Below are 25,240 nucleotides of genomic sequence, written 5' to 3'. Positions count from 1 at the left end.
ACACACTGGGAGGGATCTTAGACCATTCCTCCATACAGAATCCTACCAGATGTTTTATGAGTTCTAGAACACACTGGGAGGGATCTCAGACCGTTCCTCCACACAGAATCCTACCAGATGTTTTACGAGTTCTAGAACACACTGGGAGGGATCTTAGACCATACAGAATCCTACCAGATGTTTTATGAGTTCTAGAACACACTGGGAGGGATCTCAGACCATTCCTCCATACAGAATCCTACCAGATGTTTTATGAGTTCTAGAACACACTGGGAGGGATCTTAGACCATACAGAATCCTACCAGATGTTTTACGAGTTCTAGAACACACTGGGAGGGATCTTAGACCATTCCTCCATACAGAATCCTACCAGATGTTTGGTGAATTCTAGAACACACTGGGAGGGATCTTAGACCATACAGAATCCTACCAGATGTTTGATGAATTCTAGAACACACTGGGAGGGATCTTAGACCGTTCCTCCATACAGAATCCTACCAGATGTTTGACGAGTTCTAGAACACACTGGGAGGGATCTTAGACCGTTCCTCCATACAGACTCCACCCAGATCCTTGATATCTGTCGGTCTGCACTTATCGACTATCCTCTTCAATTCAAACCACGGGTTCTCAATGGGGTTCAAGTCAGGAGACTTTGTGGTCCTTCGTAGCTAAGTTGGTCATTCATGGTGCGTGTAACGCCCGGGGTAGTGGGTTCGATACCCAGGACCACCCATAAGTAACATGTATGCACGCATAATTATGTCGCTTTGGATAAATGGCATATTAATACAGGACAAAAAATGTAAAATGTAAAATGTTCCCATGTTTCATGAGCTGAAATAAAAGATCCCATCAATGTTCCATACGCACAAAAAAAAAGCTTATTTCTCTCAAATTTTGTAAACACATTTGTTGACATCCTTGTCAGTGAGCATTTCTCATTTGCCAAGATAGTCCATCCACCTGACAGGTGTGGCATATCAAGAAGCTGATTAAACAGCATGATCATTACGCAGGTGCACCTTGTGCTGGGGGCAATAAAAAGGCCACTCTAAAATGTGCAGTTTTGTCACACAATTCTACCGATGTCTCAAGTTCTGAGGGAGCGTGCAATTGGCATGCTGACTGCAGGAATGTCCACCAGATCTGTTGTTCATTTCTCTACCATAAGCTGCTTCCAGCGTAGTTGTAGAGAATTTGGCAATAAGTCCAACCGGCCTCACAACCGCAGACCACGTGTAACCAGGCCAGCCCAGGACCTCCACATCAGGCTTCTATACCTGTAGTATCGTCTTAAACCAGCCACCCAGACAGCTGATGAAACTGAGGAGTAGTTTTGTCTGTAATAAAGTTATTTTGTGGGGAAAAACTCTTTCTGCTTGGCTAGGCCTGGCTCCTCAGTGGGTGGGCCTATACCCTCCCAGGCCCACCCAAGGCTGCACCCCTGGCCATATCATATCATATATATTAACCATATATAAACAGGAGTCTTTACCCTCTACTCCGTTGTGTATATTACCCATATATAAACAGGAGTCTTTACCCTCTAGTCCGTTGTGTATATGACCCATATATAAACAGGAGTCTCTACCCTCTAGTCCGTTGTGTATATTACCCATATAGAAACAGGAGTCTCTACCCTCTAGTCCGTTGTGTATATGACCCATATATAAACAGGAGTCTTTACCCTCTAGTCCGTTGTGTATATGACCCATATATAAACAGGAGTCCTTACCCTCTAGTCCGTTGTGTATATTACCCATATATAAACAGGAGTCTTTACCCTCTAGTCCGTTGTGTATATTACCCATATATAAACAGGATTCTTTACCCTCTAGTCCGTTGTGTATATTACCCATATATAAACAGGAGTCTTTACCCTCTAGTCCGTTGTGTATATGACCCATATATAAACAGGAGTCTTTACCCTCTAGTCCGTTGTGTATATGACCCATATATAAACAGGAGTCTTTACCTTCTAGTCCGTTGTGTATATGACCCATATATAAACAGGAGTCTTTACCCTCTAGTCCGTTGTGTATATGACCCATATATAAACAGGAGTCTCTACCCTCTAGTCCGTTGTGTATATTACCCATATATAAACAGGAGTCTTTACCCTCTAGTCCGTTGTGTATATTACCCATATATAAACAGGAGTCTTTACCCTCTAGTCCGTTGTGTATATTACCCATATATAAACAGGAGTCTTTACCCTCTAGTCCGTTGTGTATATTACCCATATATAAACAGGAGTCTTTACCCTCTAGTCCGTTGTGTATATTACCCATATATAAACAGGAGTCTTTACCCTCTAGTCCGTTGTGTATATGACCCATATATAAACAGGAGTCTTTACCCTCTAGTCCGTTGTGTATATTACCCATATATAAACAGGAGTCTTTACCCTCTAGTCCGTTGTGTATATTACCCATATATAAACAGGAGTCTTTACCCTCTAGTCCGTTGTGTATATGACCCATATATAAACAGGAGTCTTTACCCTCTAGTCCGTTGTGTATATGACCCATATATAAACAGGAGTCTTTACCCTCTAGTCCGTTGTGTATATGACCCATATATAAACAGGAGTCTTTACCCTCTAGTCCGTTGTGTATATTACCCATATATAAACAGGAGTCTTTACCCTCTAGTCCGTTGTGTATATTACCCATATATAAACAGGAGTCTTTACCCTCTAGTCCGTTGTGTATATTACCCATATATAAACAGGAGTCTTTACCCTCTAGTCCGTTGTGTATATGACCCATATATAAACAGGAGTCTTTACCTTCTAGTCCGTTGTGTATATGACCCATATATAAACAGGAGTCTTTACCCTCTAGTCCGTCGTGTATATGACCCATATATAAACAGGAGTCTCTACCCTCTAGTCCGTTGTGTATATTACCCATATATAAACAGGATTCTTTACCCTCTAGTCCGTTGTGTATATTACCCATATATAAACAGGAGTCTTTACCCTCTAGTCCGTTGTGTATATTACCCATATATAAACAGGAGTCTTTACCCTCTAGTCCGTTGTGTATATGACCCATATATAAACAGGAGTCTTTACCTTCTAGTCCGTTGTGTATATGACCCATATATAAACAGGAGTCTTTACCCTCTAGTCCGTTGTGTATATGACCCATATATAAACAGGAGTCTCTACCCTCTAGTCCGTTGTGTATATTACCCATATATAAACAGGAGTCTTTACCCTCTAGTCCGTTGTGTATATGACCCATATATAAACAGGAGTCTTTACCTTCTAGTCCGTTGTGTATATGACCCATATATAAACAGGAGTCTTTACCCTCTAGTCCGTTGTGTATATGACCCATATATAAACAGGAGTCTCTACCCTCTAGTCCGTTGTGTATATTACCCATATATAAACAGGAGTCTTTACCCTCTAGTCCGTTGTGTATATTACCCATATATAAACAGGAGTCTTTACCCTCTAGTCCGTTGTGTATATTACCCATATATAAACAGGAGTCTTTACCCTCTAGTCCGTTGTGTATATTACCCATATATAAACAGGAGTCTTTACCCTCTAGTCCGTTGTGTATATTACCCATATATAAACAGGAGTCTTTACCCTCTAGTCCGTTGTGTATATGACCCATATATAAACAGGAGTCTTTACCCTCTAGTCCGTTGTGTATATTACCCATATATAAACAGGAGTCTTTACCCTCTAGTCCGTTGTGTATATTACCCATATATAAACAGGAGTCTTTACCCTCTAGTCCGTTGTGTATATGACCCATATATAAACAGGAGTCTTTACCCTCTAGTCCGTTGTGTATATGACCCATATATAAACAGGAGTCTTTACCCTCTAGTCCGTTGTGTATATGACCCATATATAAACAGGAGTCTTTACCCTCTAGTCCGTTGTGTATATTACCCATATATAAACAGGAGTCTTTACCCTCTAGTCCGTTGTGTATATTACCCATATATAAACAGGAGTCTTTACCCTCTAGTCCGTTGTGTATATTACCCATATATAAACATGAGTCTTTACCCTCTAGTCCGTTGTGTATATGACCCATATATAAACAGGAGTCTTTACCTTCTAGTCCGTTGTGTATATGACCCATATATAAACAGGAGTCTTTACCCTCTAGTCCGTTGTGTATATGACCCATATATAAACAGGAGTCTCTACCCTCTAGTCCGTTGTGTATATTACCCATATATAAACAGGATTCTTTACCCTCTAGTCCGTTGTGTATATTACCCATATATAAACAGGAGTCTTTACCCTCTAGTCCGTTGTGTATATTACCCATATATAAACAGGAGTCTTTACCCTCTAGTCCGTTGTGTATATGACCCATATATAAACAGGAGTCTTTACCTTCTAGTCCGTTGTGTATATGACCCATATATAAACAGGAGTCTTTACCCTCTAGTCCGTTGTGTATATGACCCATATATAAACAGGAGTCTCTACCCTCTAGTCCGTTGTGTATATTACCCATATATAAACAGGATTCTTTACCCTCTAGTCCGTTGTGTATATGACCCATATATAAACAGGAGTCTTTACCCTCTAGTCCGTTGTGTATATGACCCATATATAAACAGGAGTCTTTACCCTCTAGTCCGTTGTGTATATGACCCATATATAAACAGGAGTCTCTACCCTCTAGTCCGTTGTGTATATTACCCATATAGAAACAGGAGTCTCTACCCTCTAGTCCGTTGTGTATATGACCCATATATAAACAGGAGTCTTTACCCTCTAGTCCGTTGTGTATATGACCCATATATAAACAGGAGTCCTTACCCTCTAGTCCGTTGTGTATATTACCCATATATAAACAGGAGTCTTTACCCTCTAGTCCGTTGTGTATATTACCCATATATAAACAGGAGTCTTTACCCTCTAGTCCGTTGTGTATATTACCCATATATAAACAGGAGTCTTTACCCTCTAGTCCGTTGTGTATATGACCCATATATAAACAGGAGTCTTTACCCTCTAGTCCGTTGTGTATATTACCCATATATAAACAGGAGTCTTTACCCTCTAGTCCGTTGTGTATATGACCCATATATAAACAGGAGTCTTTACCCTCTAGTCCGTTGTGTATATGACCCATATATAAACAGGAGTCTTTACCCTCTAGTCCGTCGTGTATATGACCCATATATAAACAGGAGTCTCTACCCTCTAGTCCGTTGTGTATATTACCCATATATAAACAGGATTCTTTACCCTCTAGTCCGTTGTGTATATTACCCATATATAAACAGGAGTCTTTACCCTCTAGTCCGTTGTGTATATTACCCATATATAAACAGGAGTCTTTACCCTCTAGTCCGTTGTGTATATGACCCATATATAAACAGGAGTCTTTACCTTCTAGTCCGTTGTGTATATGACCCATATATAAACAGGAGTCTTTACCCTCTAGTCCGTTGTGTATATGACCCATATATAAACAGGAGTCTCTACCCTCTAGTCCGTTGTGTATATTACCCATATATAAACAGGAGTCTTTACCCTCTAGTCCGTTGTGTATATGACCCATATATAAACAGGAGTCTTTACCTTCTAGTCCGTTGTGTATATGACCCATATATAAACAGGAGTCTTTACCCTCTAGTCCGTTGTGTATATGACCCATATATAAACAGGAGTCTCTACCCTCTAGTCCGTTGTGTATATTACCCATATATAAACAGGAGTCTTTACCCTCTAGTCCGTTGTGTATATTACCCATATATAAACAGGAGTCTTTACCCTCTAGTCCGTTGTGTATATTACCCATATATAAACAGGAGTCTTTACCCTCTAGTCCGTTGTGTATATTACCCATATATAAACAGGAGTCTTTACCCTCTAGTCCGTTGTGTATATTACCCATATATAAACAGGAGTCTTTACCCTCTAGTCCGTTGTGTATATGACCCATATATAAACAGGAGTCTTTACCCTCTAGTCCGTTGTGTATATTACCCATATATAAACAGGAGTCTTTACCCTCTAGTCCGTTGTGTATATTACCCATATATAAACAGGAGTCTTTACCCTCTAGTCCGTTGTGTATATGACCCATATATAAACAGGAGTCTTTACCCTCTAGTCCGTTGTGTATATGACCCATATATAAACAGGAGTCTTTACCCTCTAGTCCGTTGTGTATATGACCCATATATAAACAGGAGTCTTTACCCTCTAGTCCGTTGTGTATATTACCCATATATAAACAGGAGTCTTTACCCTCTAGTCCGTTGTGTATATTACCCATATATAAACAGGAGTCTTTACCCTCTAGTCCGTTGTGTATATTACCCATATATAAACATGAGTCTTTACCCTCTAGTCCGTTGTGTATATGACCCATATATAAACAGGAGTCTTTACCTTCTAGTCCGTTGTGTATATGACCCATATATAAACAGGAGTCTTTACCCTCTAGTCCGTTGTGTATATGACCCATATATAAACAGGAGTCTCTACCCTCTAGTCCGTTGTGTATATTACCCATATATAAACAGGATTCTTTACCCTCTAGTCCGTTGTGTATATTACCCATATATAAACAGGAGTCTTTACCCTCTAGTCCGTTGTGTATATTACCCATATATAAACAGGAGTCTTTACCCTCTAGTCCGTTGTGTATATGACCCATATATAAACAGGAGTCTTTACCTTCTAGTCCGTTGTGTATATGACCCATATATAAACAGGAGTCTTTACCCTCTAGTCCGTTGTGTATATGACCCATATATAAACAGGAGTCTCTACCCTCTAGTCCGTTGTGTATATTACCCATATATAAACAGGATTCTTTACCCTCTAGTCCGTTGTGTATATGACCCATATATAAACAGGAGTCTTTACCCTCTAGTCCGTTGTGTATATGACCCATATATAAACAGGAGTCTTTACCCTCTAGTCCGTTGTGTATATGACCCATATATAAACAGGAGTCTCTACCCTCTAGTCCGTTGTGTATATTACCCATATAGAAACAGGAGTCTCTACCCTCTAGTCCGTTGTGTATATGACCCATATATAAACAGGAGTCTTTACCCTCTAGTCCGTTGTGTATATGACCCATATATAAACAGGAGTCCTTACCCTCTAGTCCGTTGTGTATATTACCCATATATAAACAGGAGTCTTTACCCTCTAGTCCGTTGTGTATATTACCCATATATAAACAGGAGTCTTTACCCTCTAGTCCGTTGTGTATATTACCCATATATAAACAGGAGTCTTTACCCTCTAGTCCGTTGTGTATATGACCCATATATAAACAGGAGTCTTTACCCTCTAGTCCGTTGTGTATATTACCCATATATAAACAGGAGTCTTTACCCTCTAGTCCGTTGTGTATATGACCCATATATAAACAGGAGTCTTTACCCTCTAGTCCGTTGTGTATATGACCCATATATAAACAGGAGTCTTTACCCTCTAGTCCGTTGTGTATATGACCCATATATAAACAGGAGTCTTTACCCTCTAGTCCGTTGTGTATATTACCCATATATAAACAGGAGTCTTTACCCTCTAGTCCGTTGTGTATATGACCCATATATAAACAGGAGTCTTTACCCTCTAGTCCGTTGTGTATATGACCCATATATAAACAGGAGTCTTTACCTTCTAGTCCGTTGTGTATATTACCCATATATAAACAGGAGTCTTTACCCTCTAGTCCGTTGTGTATATGACCCATATATAAACAGGAGTCTAGTCCGTTGTGTATATGACCCATATATAAACAGGAGTCTTTACCCTCTAGTCCGTTGTGTATATTACCCATATATAAACAGGAGTCTTTACCCTCTAGTCCGTTGTGTATATGACCCATATATAAACAGGAGTCTTTACCCTCTAGTCCGTTGTGTATATTACCCATATATAAACAGGAGTCTTTACCCTCTAGTCCGTTGCTTTTCTTCCCGTCCGTTGAAGGTCTGTTATTACTGCAGCCGTTGACCTGGGGGGCGTGTCCAACCGGGTCAACCCCACCCCCCTCGGGGTTCCGGGGCGTGTTGGGCGAAGTCAGGAGGCACGAAGGGTCCTGGTTGGTCGGCCGGAGGTGGGGGGCGGTGCCATTTCTCCTCACACTGTTGTGACATTGGCCTGGGGTTCTGTCCCTCACCCACTCCTCCACCCCTCCTGACCGGGGACTGTTGTGGGACGGAGGGAACTCCCTCTGGAGGTTGTAGGGGGGGATAAAACAACACGCAGTTAGAACACTGTTAAAGGCAGGACTGTGTGTGTGTGTTGCCTGCAGTGGGTCTCTCTCAGTAACACCAGAGATTTATCCATCCAGCCTTCCTGATTCACTACTTACTGGTCCTAAAGCCTTAATCTGATTACCATGGCTGTCATGTCTGGGACTTGGCTCCTCCTCCAGGGTAGATGTCATGTCTGGGACTTGGTACCTCCAGGGTAGATGTCATGTCTGGGACTTGGTACCTCCAGGGTAGATGTCATGTCTGGGACTTGGTACCTCCAGGGTAGTTGTCATGTCTGGGACTTGGTACCTCCAGGGTAGTTGTCATGTCTGGGACTTGGCTCCTCCAGGGTAGATGTCATGTCTGGGACTTGGTACCTCCAGGGTAGATGTCATGTCTGGGACTTGGCTCCTCCAGGGTAGATGTCATGTCTGGGACTTGGTACCTCCAGGGTAGATGTCATGTCTGGGACTTGGCTCCTCCTCCAGGGTAGATGTCATGTCTGGGACTTGGTACCTCCAGGGTAGATGTCATGTCTGGGACTTGGCTCCTCCTCCAGGGTAGATGTCATGTCTGGGACTTGGCTCCTCCTCAAGGGTAGATGTCATGTCTGGGACTTGGCTCCTCCTCCAGGGTAGATGTCATGTCTGGGACTTGGTACCTCCAGGGTAGATGTCATGTCTGGGACTTGTGTCTGGGACTTGGCTCCTCCAGGGTAGATGCCATGTCTGGGACTTGGTACCTCCAGGGTAGATGTCATGTCTGGGACTTGGCTCCTCCTCCAGGGTAGATGTCATGTCTGGGACTTGGCTCCTCCAGGGTAGATGTCATGTCTGGGACTTGGCTCCTCCAGGGTAGATGTCATGTCTGGGACTTGGCACCTCCAGGGTGGCTGTCATGTCTGGGACTTGGCTCTTCCAGGGTAGATGTCATGTCTGGGACTTGGCTCCTCCTCCAGGGTGGCTGTCATGTCTGGGACTTGGCTTTTCCAGGGTAGATGTCATGTCTGTGACTTGGTACCTCCAGGGTGGCTGTCATGTCTGGGACTTGGCTCCTCCAGGGTAGATGTCATGTCTGGGACTTGGCACCTCCAGGGTAGATGTCATGTCTGGGACTTGGCTCCTCCAGGGTAGATGTCATGTCTGGGACTTGGCTCCTCCAGGGTAGATGTCATGTCTGGGACTTGGCACCTCCAGGGTAGATGTCATGTCTGGGACTTGTGTCTGGGACTTGGTACCTCCAGGGTAGATGTCATGTCTGGGACTTGGATCCTCCAGGGTAGATGTCATGTCTGGGACTTGGCTCCTCCAGGGTAGATGTCATGTCTGGGACTTGGCTCCTCCTCCAGGGTAGATGTCATGTCTGGGACTTGGCACCTCCAGGGTAGATGTCATGTCTGGGACTTGTGTCTGGGACTTGGTACCTCCAGGGTAGATGTCATGTCTGGGACTTGGTACCTCCAGGGTAGATGTCATGTCTGGGACTTGGTACCTCCTCCAGGGTGGATGTCATGTCTGGGACTTGGCTCCTCCTCCAGGGTAGATGTCATGTCTGAGACTTGGTACCTCCTCCAGGGTGGATGTCATGTCTGGGACTTGGCTCCTCCTCCAGGGTAGATGTTATGTCTGGGACTTGGTACCTTCAGGGTGGATGTCATGTCTGGGACTTGGCTCCTCCAGGGTAGATGTCATGTCTGGGACTTGGCTCCTCCAGGGTATATGTCATGTCTGGGACTTGGCACCTCCAGGGTGGATGTCATGTCTGGGACTTGGCTCCTCCAGGGTAGATGTCATGTCTGGGACTTGGCACCTCCAGGGTAGATGTCATGTCTGGGACTTGGCTCCTCCAGGGTAGATGTCATGTCTGGGACTTGGCACCTCCAGGGTAGATGTCATGTCTGGGACTTGTGTCTGGGACTTGGTACCTCCAGGGTAGATGTCATGTCTGGGACTTGGCACCTCCAGGGTAGATGTCATGTCTGGGACTTGGCTCCTCCTCCAGGGTAGATGTCATGTCTGGGACTTGGCTCCTCCAGGGTAGATGTCATGTCTGGGACTTGGCTCCTCCAGGGTAGATGTCATGTCTGGGACTTGGCACCTCCAGGGTGGATTTCATGTCTGGGACTTGGCTCCTCCAGGGTAGATGTCATGTCTGGGACTTGGCTCCTCCTCCAGGGTAGATGTCATGTCTGGGACTTGGCTCCTCCAGGGTAGATGTCATGTCTGGGACTTGGCTCCTCCAGGGTAGATGTCATGTCTGGGACTTGGCTCCTCCAGGGTAGATGTCATGTCTGGGACTTGGCTCCTCCAGGGTAGATGTCATGTCTGGGACTTGGTACCTCCAGGGTAGATGTCATGTCTGGGACTTGGCTCCTCCAGGGTAGATGTAATGTCTGGGACTTGGCTCCTCCAGGGTAGATGTCATGTCTGGGACTTGGCTCCTCCTCCAGGGTAGATGTCATGTCTGGGACTTGGCTCCTCCAGGGTAGATGTCATGTCTGGGACTTGGTACCTCCAGGGTGGATGTGTGACCAACATATGGGGCAAGTCTGAGTTCTTGCAGAGTTATTGGAGGGGAGAGGAGTATTGTCTGTGTGCACATCCATGTGTGTGTGTGTGTGTGTGTGTGTGTGTGTGGATGCCTTAGAGGGCTTTGGTATTTCATGTAACAGATTACTGGTAACTGCTAAAGAACCACAGCTGCTGAGGCACATGGCCCAGATTACTGCAAGGAGTGTGTGTGAGTGTGTGTGTGTGAGTGTGAGTGTGAGTGTGTGTGTGTGTGTCCATCACGTGACCTACCTGTGCTTCCTGCCAGTCTGCGGGTGTGGTACTCGTCCCGGTGCTGGTGCTCGTTCCAGTCCCGTTAACCGTGGTGTGAGTGTGTGTGTTGTTGACAGCGGGGTGTGTGTGAGTGTGTGTGTTGTTGACAGCGGGGTGTGTGTGAGTGTGTGTGTTGTTGACAGTGGGGTGTGTGTGAGTGTGTGTGTTGTTGACAGCGGGGTGTGTGTGAGTGTGTGTGGTGTTGACAGCGGGGTGTGTGTGAGTGTGTGTGTTGTTGACAGTGGGGTGTGTGTGAGTGTGTGTGTTGTTGACAGTGGGGTGTGTGTGAGTGTGTGTGCGTAGCCCCCAGAGGAAGTGTTTGACATAGAGCAGCTGCCTATAGATGCTGTCCTCTAGACAGTCACTGTCCAGGTCCACTCTGAACCCCCCGCTGGGGAGGACGATGGGGGGGTGGTTCTCAAAACTCTCCAAAAGGTCCACTGGGGGAGGGGCACAGACACACACAGACAAGGGGTTAGAATACACACAGACACACACAGACCAGGGGTTAGAATACACACAGACACACACAGACCAGGGGTTAGAATACACACAGACACACACAGAGCAGGGGTTAGAATACACACAGACACACACAGAGCAGGGGTTAGAATACACACAGACACACACAGAGCAGGGGTTAGAATACACACAGACACACACAGACCAGGGGTTAGAATACACACAGACACACACAGAGCAGGGGTTAGAATACACACAGACACACACAGAGCAGGGGTTAGAATACACACAGACACACACAGAGCAGGGGTTAGAATACACACAGACACACACAGACCAGGGGTTAGAATACACACAGACACAAACAGACCAGGGGTTAGACTACACACAGACACACACAGAGCAGGGGTTAGAATACACACAGACACACACAGAGCAGGGGTTAGAATACACACAGACACACACAGACCAGGGGTTAGAATCCACACAGACCAGGGGTTAGAATCCACACAGACCAGGGGTTAGAATACACACAGACACACACAGAGCAGGGGTTAGAATACACACGGACCAGGGGTTAGAATCCACACGGACCGGGGGTTAGAATCCACACAGACACAGACAAACCAGGGGTTAGAATCCACACAGACACACACAGAGCAGGGGTTAGAATACACACAGACACAGACAAACCAGGGGTTAGAATCCACACAGACCAGGGGTTAGAATCCACACAGACACAGACAGACCAGGGGTTAGAATCCACACAGACCAGGGGTTAGAATCCACACAGACACAGACAGACCAGGGGTTAGAATCCACATAGACCAGGGGTTAGAATACACACAGACACAGACAGACCAGGGGTTAGAATCCACACAGACACAGACAGACCAGGGGTTAGAATACACACGGACCAGGGGTTAGAATACACACAGACCAGGGGTTAGAATACACACAGACACAGACAGAGCAGGGGTTAGAATACACACAGACCAGGGGTTAGAATACACACAGACACAGACAGACCAGGGGTTAGAATACACACAGACACAGACAGAGCAGGGTTTAGAATACACACAGACACACACAGAGCAGGGGTTAGAATACACACAGACACAGACAGACCAGGGGTTAGAATACACACAGACACACACAGAGCAGGGGTTAGAATACACACAGACCAGGGGTTAGAATACACACAGACACAGACAGAGCAGGGGTTAGAATACACACAGACACAGACAGAGCAGGGGTTAGAATACACACAGACACAGACAGACCAGGGGTTAGAATACACACAGACACACACAGAGCAGGGGTTAGAATACACACAGACACAGCAGACCCGGGGGTTAGAATCCACACAGACACAACAGGGGTTAGAATCCACACAGACACAGCAGACCAGGGGTTAGAATCCACACAGACACATCAGGGGTTAGAATCTACACAGACACAACAGGGGCTAGAATCCACACAGACACAGCAGACCAGGGGTTAGAATCCACACAGACACAACAGGGGTTAGAATCCACACAGACACAGCAGACCAGGGGTTAGAATCCACACAGACACAGCAGACCAGGGGTAAGAATCCACACAGACACAACAGACCAGGGGTTAGAATCCACAGAGACACAACAGACCAGGGCTTAGAATCCACAGAGACACAGCAGACCAGGGGTTAGAATCAACACAGACACATCAGGGGTTAGAATCCACACAAACATGTTAACCCCCCTCAGCAGGTACCTGTCCTGTATATGTATGCCTCATCCTCACTGCTGGGCTGCCATATTGGAACAGGCCCCATCTCAGCTGTCAACTGGTACTGAGTCAACAGGCCATGCAGCTGAACCGGCTTCAGACTGGGGTGGTCTGCACACAACACCTTCCAACTCATCTAGAAATATATATAGACTAGCTTTAGACTGGGGTGGTCTGCACACAGCACCTTCCAACTCATCTAGAAATATATAGAGAAATATATACATAAATATATCAGAATATATAGACTAGCTTTAGACTGGGGTGGTCTGCACACAACACCTTCCAACTCATCTAGAAATATATAGAGAAATATATACATAAATATATCAGAATATATATAGACTAGCTTTAGACTGGGGTGGTCTGCACACAGCACCTTCCAACTCATCTAGAAATATATAGAGAAATATATCAGAATATATATAGAGAGATAAATATATAGAGAAAAATATATCAGAATATATAGAGAGATAAATATATCAGAATATATAGAGATAAATATAACAGAATATATAGAGATAAATATATCAGAATACATAGAGATAAATATATCAGAATATATAGAGATAAATATATCAGAATATATCGAGATATAAATATATCAGAATATATAGAGATAAATATATCAGAATATAAAGAGATAAATATATCAGAATATATATAGAGATAAATATATCAGAATATATAGAGCTAAATATATCAGTATATATAGAGATAAATATATCAGAATATATAGAGATAAATATATAGAGATAAATATATCAGAATATATAGAGATATAAATATATAGAGATAAATATATCAGAATATATAGAGATAAATATAACAGAATATATAGAGATAAATATATCAGAATATATAGAGATAAATATAACAGAATATATAGAGATAAATATATCAGAATATATAGAGAGATAAATATATCAGAATATATAGAGATAAATATATCAGAATATATAGAGAGATAAATATATCAGAATATATAGAGATAAATATATCAGAATATAGAGATAAATATATCAGAATATATAGATAGATAAATATATAGAGATAAATATATCAGAAGATATAGAGATAAATATATCAGAATATATAGAGAGATAAATATATAGAGATAAATATATCAGAATATATAGAGATAAATATATAGAGATAAATATATCAGAAGATATAGAGATAAATATATAGAGATAAATATATCAGAAGATATAGAGATAAATATATAGAGATAAATATATCAGAATATAAAGGGAGATAAATATATCAGAATATATAGAGATAAATATATCAGAATATATAGAGATAAATATATCAGAATATATAGAGATAAATATATAGAGATAAATATATCAGAATATATAGATAAATATATCAGAATATATAGAGAGATAAATATATCAGAATATATAGAGATAAATATATCAGAATATATAGAGATAAACATATCAGAATATATAGAGATAAATATATAGAGATAAATATATCAGAATATATAGAGATAAATATATCAGAATATATAGAGAGATAAATATATCAGAATATAGAGATAAATATATAGAGAGATAAATATAACAGAATATATAGAGAGAGAAATATAACAGAATATATAGAGATAAATATATCAGAATATAGAGATAAATATATCAGAATATATAGAGATAAATATATCAGAATATATAGAGAGATAAATATATAGATAAATATATCAGAATATATAGAGAGAGAAATATAACAGAATATATAGAGAGATAAATATATCAGAATGTATAGAGAGATAAATATATCAGAATATAGAGATAAATATATCAGAATATATAGAGATAAATATATCAGAATATATAGAGAGATAAATATATAGAGATAAATATATCAGAATATATAGAGAGATAAATATATCAGAAGATATAGAGATAAATACATAGAGATAAATATATCAGAATATAAAGAGAGATAAATATATCAGAATATATAGAGATAAATATAACAGAATATATAGAGAGATAAATATATCAGAATATATATAGAGAGATAAATATATCAGAATATATAGAGAGATAAATATATCAGAATATAATAGAGAGAAATATATCAGAATATATATAGAGAGATAAATATATCAGAATATATAGAGAGAGAAATATTTGTAACCAATCACAGTAAGGTACTTCATTGTTACCCAGAATTATTTTATATTGATATAAAAATGGCTACCTTTAAGGTGAGAAAAGGTTAGAGGTCAGGTGTGTGATGTTACCTGTGTTAGCGGTTGAGGGAGTGTAGCCAGGATGCTGAAAGGGTCAGAGGTCAGGTGTGTGACGTTACCTGTGTTAGCTGCTGAGGAGGTGTGGCCAGGATGCTGACAGGGTTAGAGGTCAGAGGTCAGGTGTGTGATGTTACCTGTGTTAGCTGTTGAGGGGGTGTGGCCAGGATGCTGACAGGGTCAGAGGTCAGGTGTGTGACGTTACCTGTGTTAGCTGCTGAGGAGGTGTGGCCAGGATGCTGACAGGGTCAGAGGTCAGGTGTGTGACCTTACCTGTGTTAGCTGCTGAGGAGGTGTGGCCAGGATGCTGACAGCGCTGTTGAACTTGTTGAAGAACTTGTCTGCCAGGTAACTAAGCCCCGCCTTCCTAGTCCACTCTAGAACCATCCTGACACAGGCCTGTACCTGGAGAACCTTAGAGCGCTGGAACCAGCCCCGCGACGGACCTACACACACACACACACACACAGACACACACACACACACACAGACACATAAAGATACAGTCCACACCTGGCTGATTAGTCTGTTGTAGAACACAGTCCACACCTGTCTGATTAGTCTGTTGTAGAACACATTCCACACCTGTCTGATGAGTCTGTTGTAGAACACATTCCACACCTGTCTGATTAGTCTGTTGTAGAGCACACTCCACACCTGTCTGATTAGTCTGTTGTAGAGCACATTCCACACCTGTCTGATTAGTCTGTTGTAGAACACATTCCACACCTGTCTGATTAGTCTGTTGTAGAACACATTCCACCCCTGTCTGATTAGTCTGTTGTAGAACACATTCCACACCTGTCTGATTAGTCTGTTGTAGAACACAGTCCACACCTGTCTGATTAGTCTGTTGTAGAACACAGTCCACACCTGTCTGATTAGTCTGTTGTAGAACACATTCCACACCTGTCTGATTAGTCTGTTGTAGAACACATTCCACACCTGTCTGATTAGTCTGTTGTAGAACACATTCCACACCTGTCTGATTAGTCTGTTGTAGAACACATTCCACACCTGTCTGATTAGTCTGTTGTAGAACACATTCCACACCTGTCTGATTAGTCTGTTGTAGAACACATTCCACACCTGTCTGATTAGTCTGTTGTAGAACACATTCCACACCTGTCTGATTAGTCTGTTGTAGAACACATTCCACACCTGTCTGATTAGTCTGTTGTAGAACACATTCCACACCTGTCTGATTAGTCTGTTGTAGAACACATTCCACACCTGTCTGATTAGTCTGTTGTAGAACACATTCCACACCTGTCTGATTAGTCTGTTGTAGAGCACAGTCCACACCTGTCTGATTAGTCTGTTGTAGAGCACAGTCCACACCTGTCTGATTAGTCTGTTGTAGAACACATTCCACACCTGTCTGATGAGTCTGTTGTAGAACACATTCCACACCTGTCTGATTAGTCTGTTGTAGAACACATTCCACACCTGTCTGATTAGTCTGTTGTAGAACACATTCCACACCTGTCTGATTAGTCTGTTGTAGAACACATTCCACACCTGTCTGATTAGTCTGTTGTAGAACACATTCCACACCTGTCTGATTAGTCTGTTGTAGAACACATTTCCTGGCGGAAAATGCTTTTTTGTGATCAGCTCTCCAAAATTGAGGAGTTCCCAGGGCAGGGCTCGGAATACCTCTTTCCCCCTCTCCCTCTCTCCCTCTCTCTCCCTCTCATGTCATGACTAACCTGGACCACCTATGGAGAGGTGCCTTTTGTTCAGTAAATCGTAGGTATTAAATGAGGTGAAAAGGAGACTGGAGTCTTTAGTGCCACTTTAAGAGGTAGCTAATCCCTGTCCAACCCTCCTCCTCCTTCACCCCCTCCTACCCCACCCCAGGGGTACAGCTCCATCCCCCCTCCGCCCCAGCCAATGGGTACCCCCCCCCCCCCCCCCCCCATCACCCCCTCCCCCCTAATAGGCTTATAGTCTGGGAATATGACAATCTGTCCTCGCTGCTCTGAGAGACATGACTGAACTCCTCAGACACTACAAACACAACACAGAACCTGGACCGTAGTCCTCAGACAAACACAACACAGAACCTGGACCGTAGTCCTCAGACAAACACAACACAGAACCTGGACCGTAGTCCTCAGACAAACACAACACAGAACCTGAACCGTAGTCCTCAGACAAACACAAGACAGAACCTGGACCGTAGTCCTCAGACAAACACAACACAGAACCTGGACCATAGTCCTCAGACAAACACAACACAGAACCTGGACCGTAGTCCTCAGACAAACACAACACAGAACCTGGACCGTAGTCCTCAGACAAACACAACACAGAACCTGGACCGTAGTCCTCAGACAAACACAACACAGAACCTGGACCGTAGTCCTCAGACAAACACAACACAGAACCTGGACCGTAGTCCTCAGACAAACACAACACAGAACCTGGACCGTAGTCCTCAGCAGAAATGGTCTTCTGATATAATCTGCTTACAGGTCACAGTTTGTCACAGCAAACACTACTAACACACAGTACCACTCAGCTCTCTCTCTCTGCCTCGCTCTACCTCTCTCTGCCTCTCTACCTCTCTCTGCCTCTCTACCTCTCTCTACCTCTCTCTACCTCTCTCTACCTCTCTCTACCTCTCTCTGGCTCGCTCCATCTCTCTCTGCCTCTCTCTGCCTCGGTTGCTATGGCATCTGACATTGGCGCTACCTGCTGTTACCATGGATACCATCGCCAGAGAAACATCAATGAACAGAGAGAGAAACAGATACACTACATGACCAGCAGTATGTGGACTAACTACACTATATATGTGTACACCCCTTCAAGTGTATACAGGTGTATAACATCGAACACACGGCCATGCAATCTCCATAGACAAACATTAACAGTAGAATGGATTCATTGAAGAGCTCCGTGACTTTCATCGTGGCACCGTCATAGGATGCCACCTTTTCCAACAAGTCAGTTGGGCAAATTTCTGCCCTGCTAGAGCTTCCCCATAGTGACCATGCAGTCTATATATACATTAATACATCTAGTGCTTTCAAACACAGAGAGAGAGACAGAGAGAGAGAAAGGGGGGAGAGAGAGAGAAAGGGGGGAGAGTGAAAGGGGGGGAGAGAAAGAGAGAGAAACAGAGAGAGAAAGGGGGGGGGCGAGAGAGAGAGAGAGAGAGAGAGAGAGAGAGAGAGAGAGAGAGAGAGAAATGGGGGAGAGAGAGAGAAATGGGGGAGAGAGAGAAAGGGGGAGAGAGAAAGAGAGAGAAAGGAGAGAAAGAAAGATCTATGTTAGGAAGGTCATCAGCTCTCACCCTATATTGCTTTTAGCTCCCCCATCTTACCCTCCATCCCAGACAACTCTCATCCTCCCCCATCCCCCAATAATAAAGACCATCAGAGGATAAGAGAAGAGGGGAGGTGGGAAGGGGAGGTGGGAAGGGGAGGGTGAGGTTGTCAAGGACAAATCTAAAGCACGAGTTGCTTTCCTCTCCTCCGTCAAAATGCTGACACACACACACACACACACACACACACACACACACCATTCCTCATCTAGGGATTTACCCTGAGGCAGACTAATGGAAGTGTGCCTCTCTGTCTGTGTGTTTCTCTGTGTGTTTCTCTCTGTGTGTGTCTCTGTGTGGGTGTTTCTCTGTGTGTATCTCTCTGTGGGTATCTCTGTGGGTGTTTCTGTCTGTCTGTCTATGTGTGTGTTTCTCTGTGTGTGTGTGTGTGTTCTGTGTGTGTGTGTGTGTTTCTCTCTGTCTGTCTGTGTGTGTGTGTCTCTATGTGTGTTGTTGTGTGTTTCTCTCTGTGTGTTGTTGTGTGTTTCTCTCTGTGTGTTGTTGTGTGTTTCTCTCTGTGTGTTGTTGTTGTGTTTCTCTCTGTGTGTTGTTGTGTGTTGTTGTGTGTTTCTCTCTGTGTGTTGTTGTGTGTTTCTCTCTGTGTGTTGTTGTGTGTTTCTCTCTGTGTGTTGTTGTGTGTTGTTGTGTGTTTCTCTCTGTGTGTTGTTGTGTGTTTCTCTCTGTGTGTTGCTGTGTGTTGTTGTGTGTTTCTCTCTGTGTGTTGTTGTGTGTTGTTGTGTGTTTCTCTCTGTGTGTTGTTGTGTGTTTCTCTCTGTGTGTTGTTGTGTGTTGTTGTGTGTTTCTCTCTGTGTGTTGTTGTGTGTTTCTCTCTGTGTGTTGTTGTGTGTTGTTGTGTGTTTCTCTCTGTGTGTTGTTGTGTGTTTCTCTCTGTGTGTTGTTGTGTGTTTCTCTCTGTGTGTTGTTGTGTGTTGTTGTGTGTTTCTCTCTGTGTGTTGTTGTGTGTTTCTCTCTGTGTGTTGCTGTGTGTTGTTGTGTGTTTCTCTCTGTGTGTTGTTGTGTGTTGTTGTGTGTTTCTCTCTGTGTGTTGTTGTGTGTTTCTCTCTGTGTGTTGTTGTGTGTTGTTGTGTGTTTCTCTCTGTGTGTTGTTGTGTGTTTCTCTCTGTGTGTTGTTGTGTGTTTCTCTCTGTGTGTTGTTGTGTGTTGTTGTGTGTTTCTCTCTGTGTGTTGTTGTGTGTTTCTCTCTGTGTGTTGTTGTGTGTTGTTGTGTGTTGTTGTGTGTTTCTCTCTGTGTGTTGTTGTGTGTTGTTGTGTGTTGTTGTGTGTTTCTCTCTGTGTGTTGTTGTGTGTTTCTCTCTGTGTGTTGTTGTGTGTTGTTGTGTGTTGTTGTGTGTTTCTCTCTGTGTGTTGTTGTGTGTTTCTCTCTGTGTGTTGTTGTGTGTTTCTCTCTGTGTGTTGTTGTGTGTTTCTCTCTGTGTGTTGTTGTGTGTTTCTCTCTGTGTGTTGTTGTGTAGTGGTCCCCAACTCTTTTTTTCAACCTCAATGGGATAAAAAACTAAAAACTAAAACGCCCCTCTGATTTAGTTGTCAGTGGTAACGACCTCCATCTCATCTGATCCTGATGCTGCAAACCATCTGACAAACGTTTATATTAAACAGGGTTTATTAGGACTCATTTTCATGGTTCCTTATACAAACCATCTGACAAACGTTTATATTAAACAGGGTTTATTAGGGCTCATTTTCATGGTTCCTTATACAAACCATCTGACAAACGTTTATATTAAACAGGGTTTATTAGGGCTCATTTTCATGGTTCCTTATACAAACCATCTGACAAACGTTTATATTAAACAGGTTTTATTAGGACTCATTTTCATGGTTCCTTATTCATGACGATTAATTTGTTCTCTGTTTCGAAGGTTGAAATCAGAATGTATTTTCCACATCGATGTCACGTCACAAATACATTGACAAATGATGTTGAAACAACATTGGTTCAACCAGTTTGTGCCTCGTTGAATAGTTTCCTCAAGCTACTAGCTCAACTGCCACATCATTCATTACCAGACTGAGGTCTAGAGAATGATCATTCATTACCAGACTGAGGTCTAGAGAATGATCATTCATTACCAGACTGAGGTTTAGAGAATGATCATTCATTACCAGACTGAGGTCTAGAGAATGATCATTCATTACCAGACTGAGGTCTAGAGAATGATCATTCATTACCAGACTGAGGTCTAGAGAATGATCATTCATTACCAGACTGAGGTCTAGAGAATGATCATTCATTACCAGACTGAGGTCTAGAGAATGGTTCTAGTCCCTCTCCTCTCTCAGAGCTCGGTTCTAGTCCCTCTCCTCTCTCAGAGCTCGGTTCTAGTCCCTCTCCTCTCTCAGAGCTCGGTTCTAGTCCCTCTCCTCTCTCAGAGCTCGGTTCTAGTCCCTCTCCTCTCTCAGAGCTCGGTTCTAGTCCCTCTCCTCTCTCAGAGCTCGGTTCTAGTCCCTCTCCTCTCTCAGAGCTCGGTTCTAGTCCCTCTCCTCTCTCAGAGCTCGGTTCTAGTCCCTCTCCTCTCTCAGAGCTCGGTTCTAGTCCCTCTCCTCTCTCAGAGCTCGGTTCTAGTCCCTCTCCTCTCTCAGAGCTCGGTTCTAGTCCCTCTCCTCTCTCAGAGCTCGGTTCCCTCTCCTCTCTCAGAGCTCGGTTCTAGTCCCTCTCCTCTCTCAGAGCTCGGTTCTAGTCCCTCTCCTCTCTCAGAGCTCGGTTCTAGTCCCTCTCCTCTCTCAGAGCTCGGTTCTAGTCCCTCTCCTCTCTCAGAGCTCGGTTCTAGTCCCTCTCCTCTCTCAGAGCTCGGTTCTAGTCCCTCTCCTCTCTCAGAGCTCGATTCTAGTCCCTCTCCTCTCTCAGAGCTCGGTTCTAGTCCCTCTCCTCTCTCAGAGCTCGGTTCTAGTCCCTCTCCTCTCTCAGAGCTCGGTAAGTCACTTGACTCCGTCAAAACCACACAGTCTCTCCCATCATTGCTATGCAGATGACACTCAATTACTTCTCTGTGTGTGTGTGTGTGTGTGTGTGTGTGTGTGTGTGTGTGTGTGTGTGTGTGTGTGTGTGTGTGTGTGTGTGTGTGTGTGTGTGTGTGTGTGTGTGTGTGTGTGTGCGTGCGCGTGGGCGTGCTCACCCTTGTCCATGAGCTGGTTGAAGAGAGATACGTTGGAGAAGAAGAAGAGGTAGGAGAACATCTGGGCCTGGACCTCTGGGTGGACCTGGTAGCCCTGGAGTAGCTCCTGACTGCACTGGAACACCTGGAGACACACACACACACACACACACACACACACGCACACACACACACATGGACAGACACACACACACACACACACACATACACACACACACACACACACACGCACACACATGGACAGACACACACACACACACACACACACACACACACACACACACACACACACACAGTGACAGAAATGTAAAAATGTATCATGCCAAATATATTCCATGCAGGAATAATGTGTGTGTCTGTCCATGTGTGTGTGTGTGTGTGTGTGTGTGTGTGTGGTACCTGCAGGACCCTGCGAACGGGCTCAGGAAACCCTGTACCTCCTCTCCAGCAGGGTTCAGAGCTGTCCACTGGGAAAGGGTTAAATCCCATAGACCAGGAAGTACTACGTACAGGGACTGGAACACACACACACACATACACACACGCACACACATGCACACACACACACACACACACACACACACACACACACACACACACACACACACACACACACACACACACACACACACACACAACCACACACACACACACACACACACACAACCACACACACACACACACACACACAACCACACACACAGAGAGACACACGTTAACGACACACACACGTTAGCTACCAACACACATTAGCTACCAACAGACCTCAGTGGTGAGCTAGACAGACATGACCTCTATCCTCAGTGGTGAGTTAGACAGACATGACCTCTATCCTCAGTGGTGAGCTAGACAGACATGACCTCTATTCCTCAGTGGTGAGATAGACAGACATGACCTCTATCCTCAGTGGTGAGCTAGACAGACATGACCTCTATCCTCAGTGGTGAGCTAGACAGACATGACCTCTATCCTCAGTGGTGAGCTAGACAGACATGACCTCTATCCTCAGTGGTGACCTGCTGAGCTCCTGAGCTGCTGTCCTGAGCTGCTGTCCTGAGCTGCTGTCCTGAGCTGCTGCTCCTGAGCTGCTGTCCTGAGCTGCTTGTCCTGAGCTGCTGTCCTGAGCTGCTGTCCTGTCCAGACACACCCTGATCTCTGTGTGAATGGATTGTGTCCAGGTTTAGTGGGATAATATAGAACTCTTTCCTGACTAACACTGTTGTGAGAAAGTTAAAGCTGGCCTGACCAAGCTTCAGACACAATATAGTCACCCTCACTCTCCCCTCTGTCTCTCTCCTCTCTGTCTCACCCCTCTCTCTCGCTCCTCTCTCTCTCTCCTCTCTCTCCTCTCTGTCTCACCCCTCTATCTCTCTCCTCTCTCTCTCCTCTATCTCTCTCCCTCTCTCCTCTCTGTCTCACCCCTCTCTCTCTCTCCTCTCTCTCTCTCCTCTCTGTCTCATCCCTCTCTCTCTCTCCTCTCTCTCTCTCCTCTTTGTCTCACCCCTCTCTCTCTCTCCTCTCTCTCTCTCCTCTTGTCTCACCCCTCTCTGTCTCTCTCCTCTCTGTCTCTCTCCTCTCTGTCTCTCTCCTCTCGTCTCTCTCCTCTCTGTCTCTCTCCTCTCTGTCTCTCTCCCTCTCTGTCTCTCTCCTCTCAGTCTCTCTCCTCTTCTGTCTCTCTCCTCTCTGTCTCTCTCCTCTCTGTCTCTCTCCCTCTCTGTCTCACCCCTCTTAGTGTAAAGGTTGCCTTGGTGATGTGGTGCGTAACGTTTACCTTGGTGATGCGTAACTGTTACCTTGGTGATTTAGTATGCAGAGTAACAGTTACCATGGTGATGTAATACACAGAGTAACAGTTACCTTGGTGATGTAGTAGACACATTGCTGGAAGGTGTACATGATCACTTCCTCCAGGATGGTCATAGCCTCCTCATTGGCTGAGATGGTCGCCGATAGCAACGACTCCTGGAACCTGAATATAAATATATGTATAAACGATATAAAATATACAGTACAGAAAGTATTCAAACTCCTCTTATTTAACTTATTCCACATTTTGTTGCGTTGCAGCTTGAATTTAAATTTAATTAAATTGAGATTTTGTGTCACAGACACACAGTAATGTAATGTACCCAAGGGGAGTTTCCAGAACTTTCTGACACTGAAAAACTGATGAGAAGAGAAAGAAAAAGAGAAGGAAAGAGAGAAAGAGAGAGAGGAGAGAGAGAGAGAGAGAGAGAGAGAGAGAGAGATAGACAGAGAGAGAGAGAGAGAGAGAGAGAGAGAGGAGAGAGAGAGAGAGATAGAGACAGAGAGAGAGAGAGAGAGAGAGACAGAGACAGAGAGAGAGAGGAGGGAGGAAGGAGGGATGAGAGAACAGAGAGAGAGAGAGAGAGAGATAGAGACAGAGAGAGGAGAGAGAGAGTGAGAGAGGCGAGAGAGAGAGAGAGATGACAGAGAGAGAGAGAGAGAGAGAGAGAGAGAGAGAGTGAGAGAGGCAGGAGGGAGAGAGAGATAGAGACAGAGAGAGAGAGAGAGAGAGAGAGAGAGAGAGACAGAGACAGAGAGAGAGAGGAGAGAGAGAGGAGAGAGAGATGAGACAGAGAGAGAGAGAGAGAGGGAGAGAGAGATAGAGACAGAGAGAGGAGAGAGAGAGAGTGAGAGAGAGAGGCGAGAGAGAGGAGAGAGAGATAGAGACAGAGAGAGAGAGAGAGAGAGAGAGAGAGAGAGAGACAGAGACAGAGAGGAGAGGAGAGAGAGAGAGAGAGATGAGACAGAGAGAGAGAGAGAGAGAGAGAGAGATAGAGACAGAGAGAGAGGAGAGAGAGAGAGTGAGAGAGAGGCGAGAGAGAGGAGAGAGAGATAGAGACAGAGAGAGAGAGAGAGAGAGAGAGAGAGAGACAGAGACAGAGAGAGAGGAGAGAGAGAGGAGAGAGAGAGTGAGAGAGGTGAGAGAGAGGAGAGAGAGATAGAGACAGAGAGAGAGAGAGAGAGAGAGAGAGACAGAGACAGAGAGAGAGAGAGGAGAGAGCGAGAGAGAGGAGAGAGCGAGAGAGAGAGAGAGAAGGAGAGAGAGAGAGAGAGGAGAGAGACAGAGAGACTAGTACATTCTATGTCACAATGAATAATGGCTGCTGAACCTAGACATCCCAGAAGACTCTCCTTGTGAGTGTGTACCTTTAGAGTCGAGCGTCTCTATGCCCTGTGTGTATGCTGGGGCCTTCTGTTG

At 44.2% G+C, this 25,240-nt stretch overlaps 1 protein-coding gene across 1 annotated transcript in view; it reads right to left on the bottom strand.

The window, feature by feature from the left end:
* The window catches only part of radil (Ras association and DIL domains), an 86,526-nt gene that overhangs the window by 15,739 nt on the left and 45,547 nt on the right, over window positions 1-25,240 (bottom strand). Inside the window, 9 exon segments of the mRNA XM_090194744.1 lie at window positions 7,922-8,201; window positions 11,028-11,488; window positions 13,266-13,416; window positions 15,817-15,989; window positions 22,015-22,138; window positions 22,414-22,496; window positions 22,499-22,529; window positions 23,872-23,983; window positions 25,170-25,240. The exon segment at window positions 25,170-25,240 is cut by the window's right edge and continues 106 nt beyond it. Of these exon segments, the coding sequence (XP_090050870.1) occupies window positions 7,922-8,201; window positions 11,028-11,488; window positions 13,266-13,416; window positions 15,817-15,989; window positions 22,015-22,138; window positions 22,414-22,496; window positions 22,499-22,529; window positions 23,872-23,983; window positions 25,170-25,240 (1,486 nt within the window).

Source organism: Oncorhynchus mykiss, chromosome 13, assembly GCF_057628025.1.
Source record: "Oncorhynchus mykiss isolate SJ-2025 chromosome 13, ASM5762802v1, whole genome shotgun sequence".
Lineage (NCBI taxonomy): Eukaryota > Metazoa > Chordata > Actinopteri > Salmoniformes > Salmonidae > Oncorhynchus > Oncorhynchus mykiss.
Note: the sequence above shows the minus strand (reverse complement) of the source record. Positions and strands in the feature narration are given on the sequence as shown.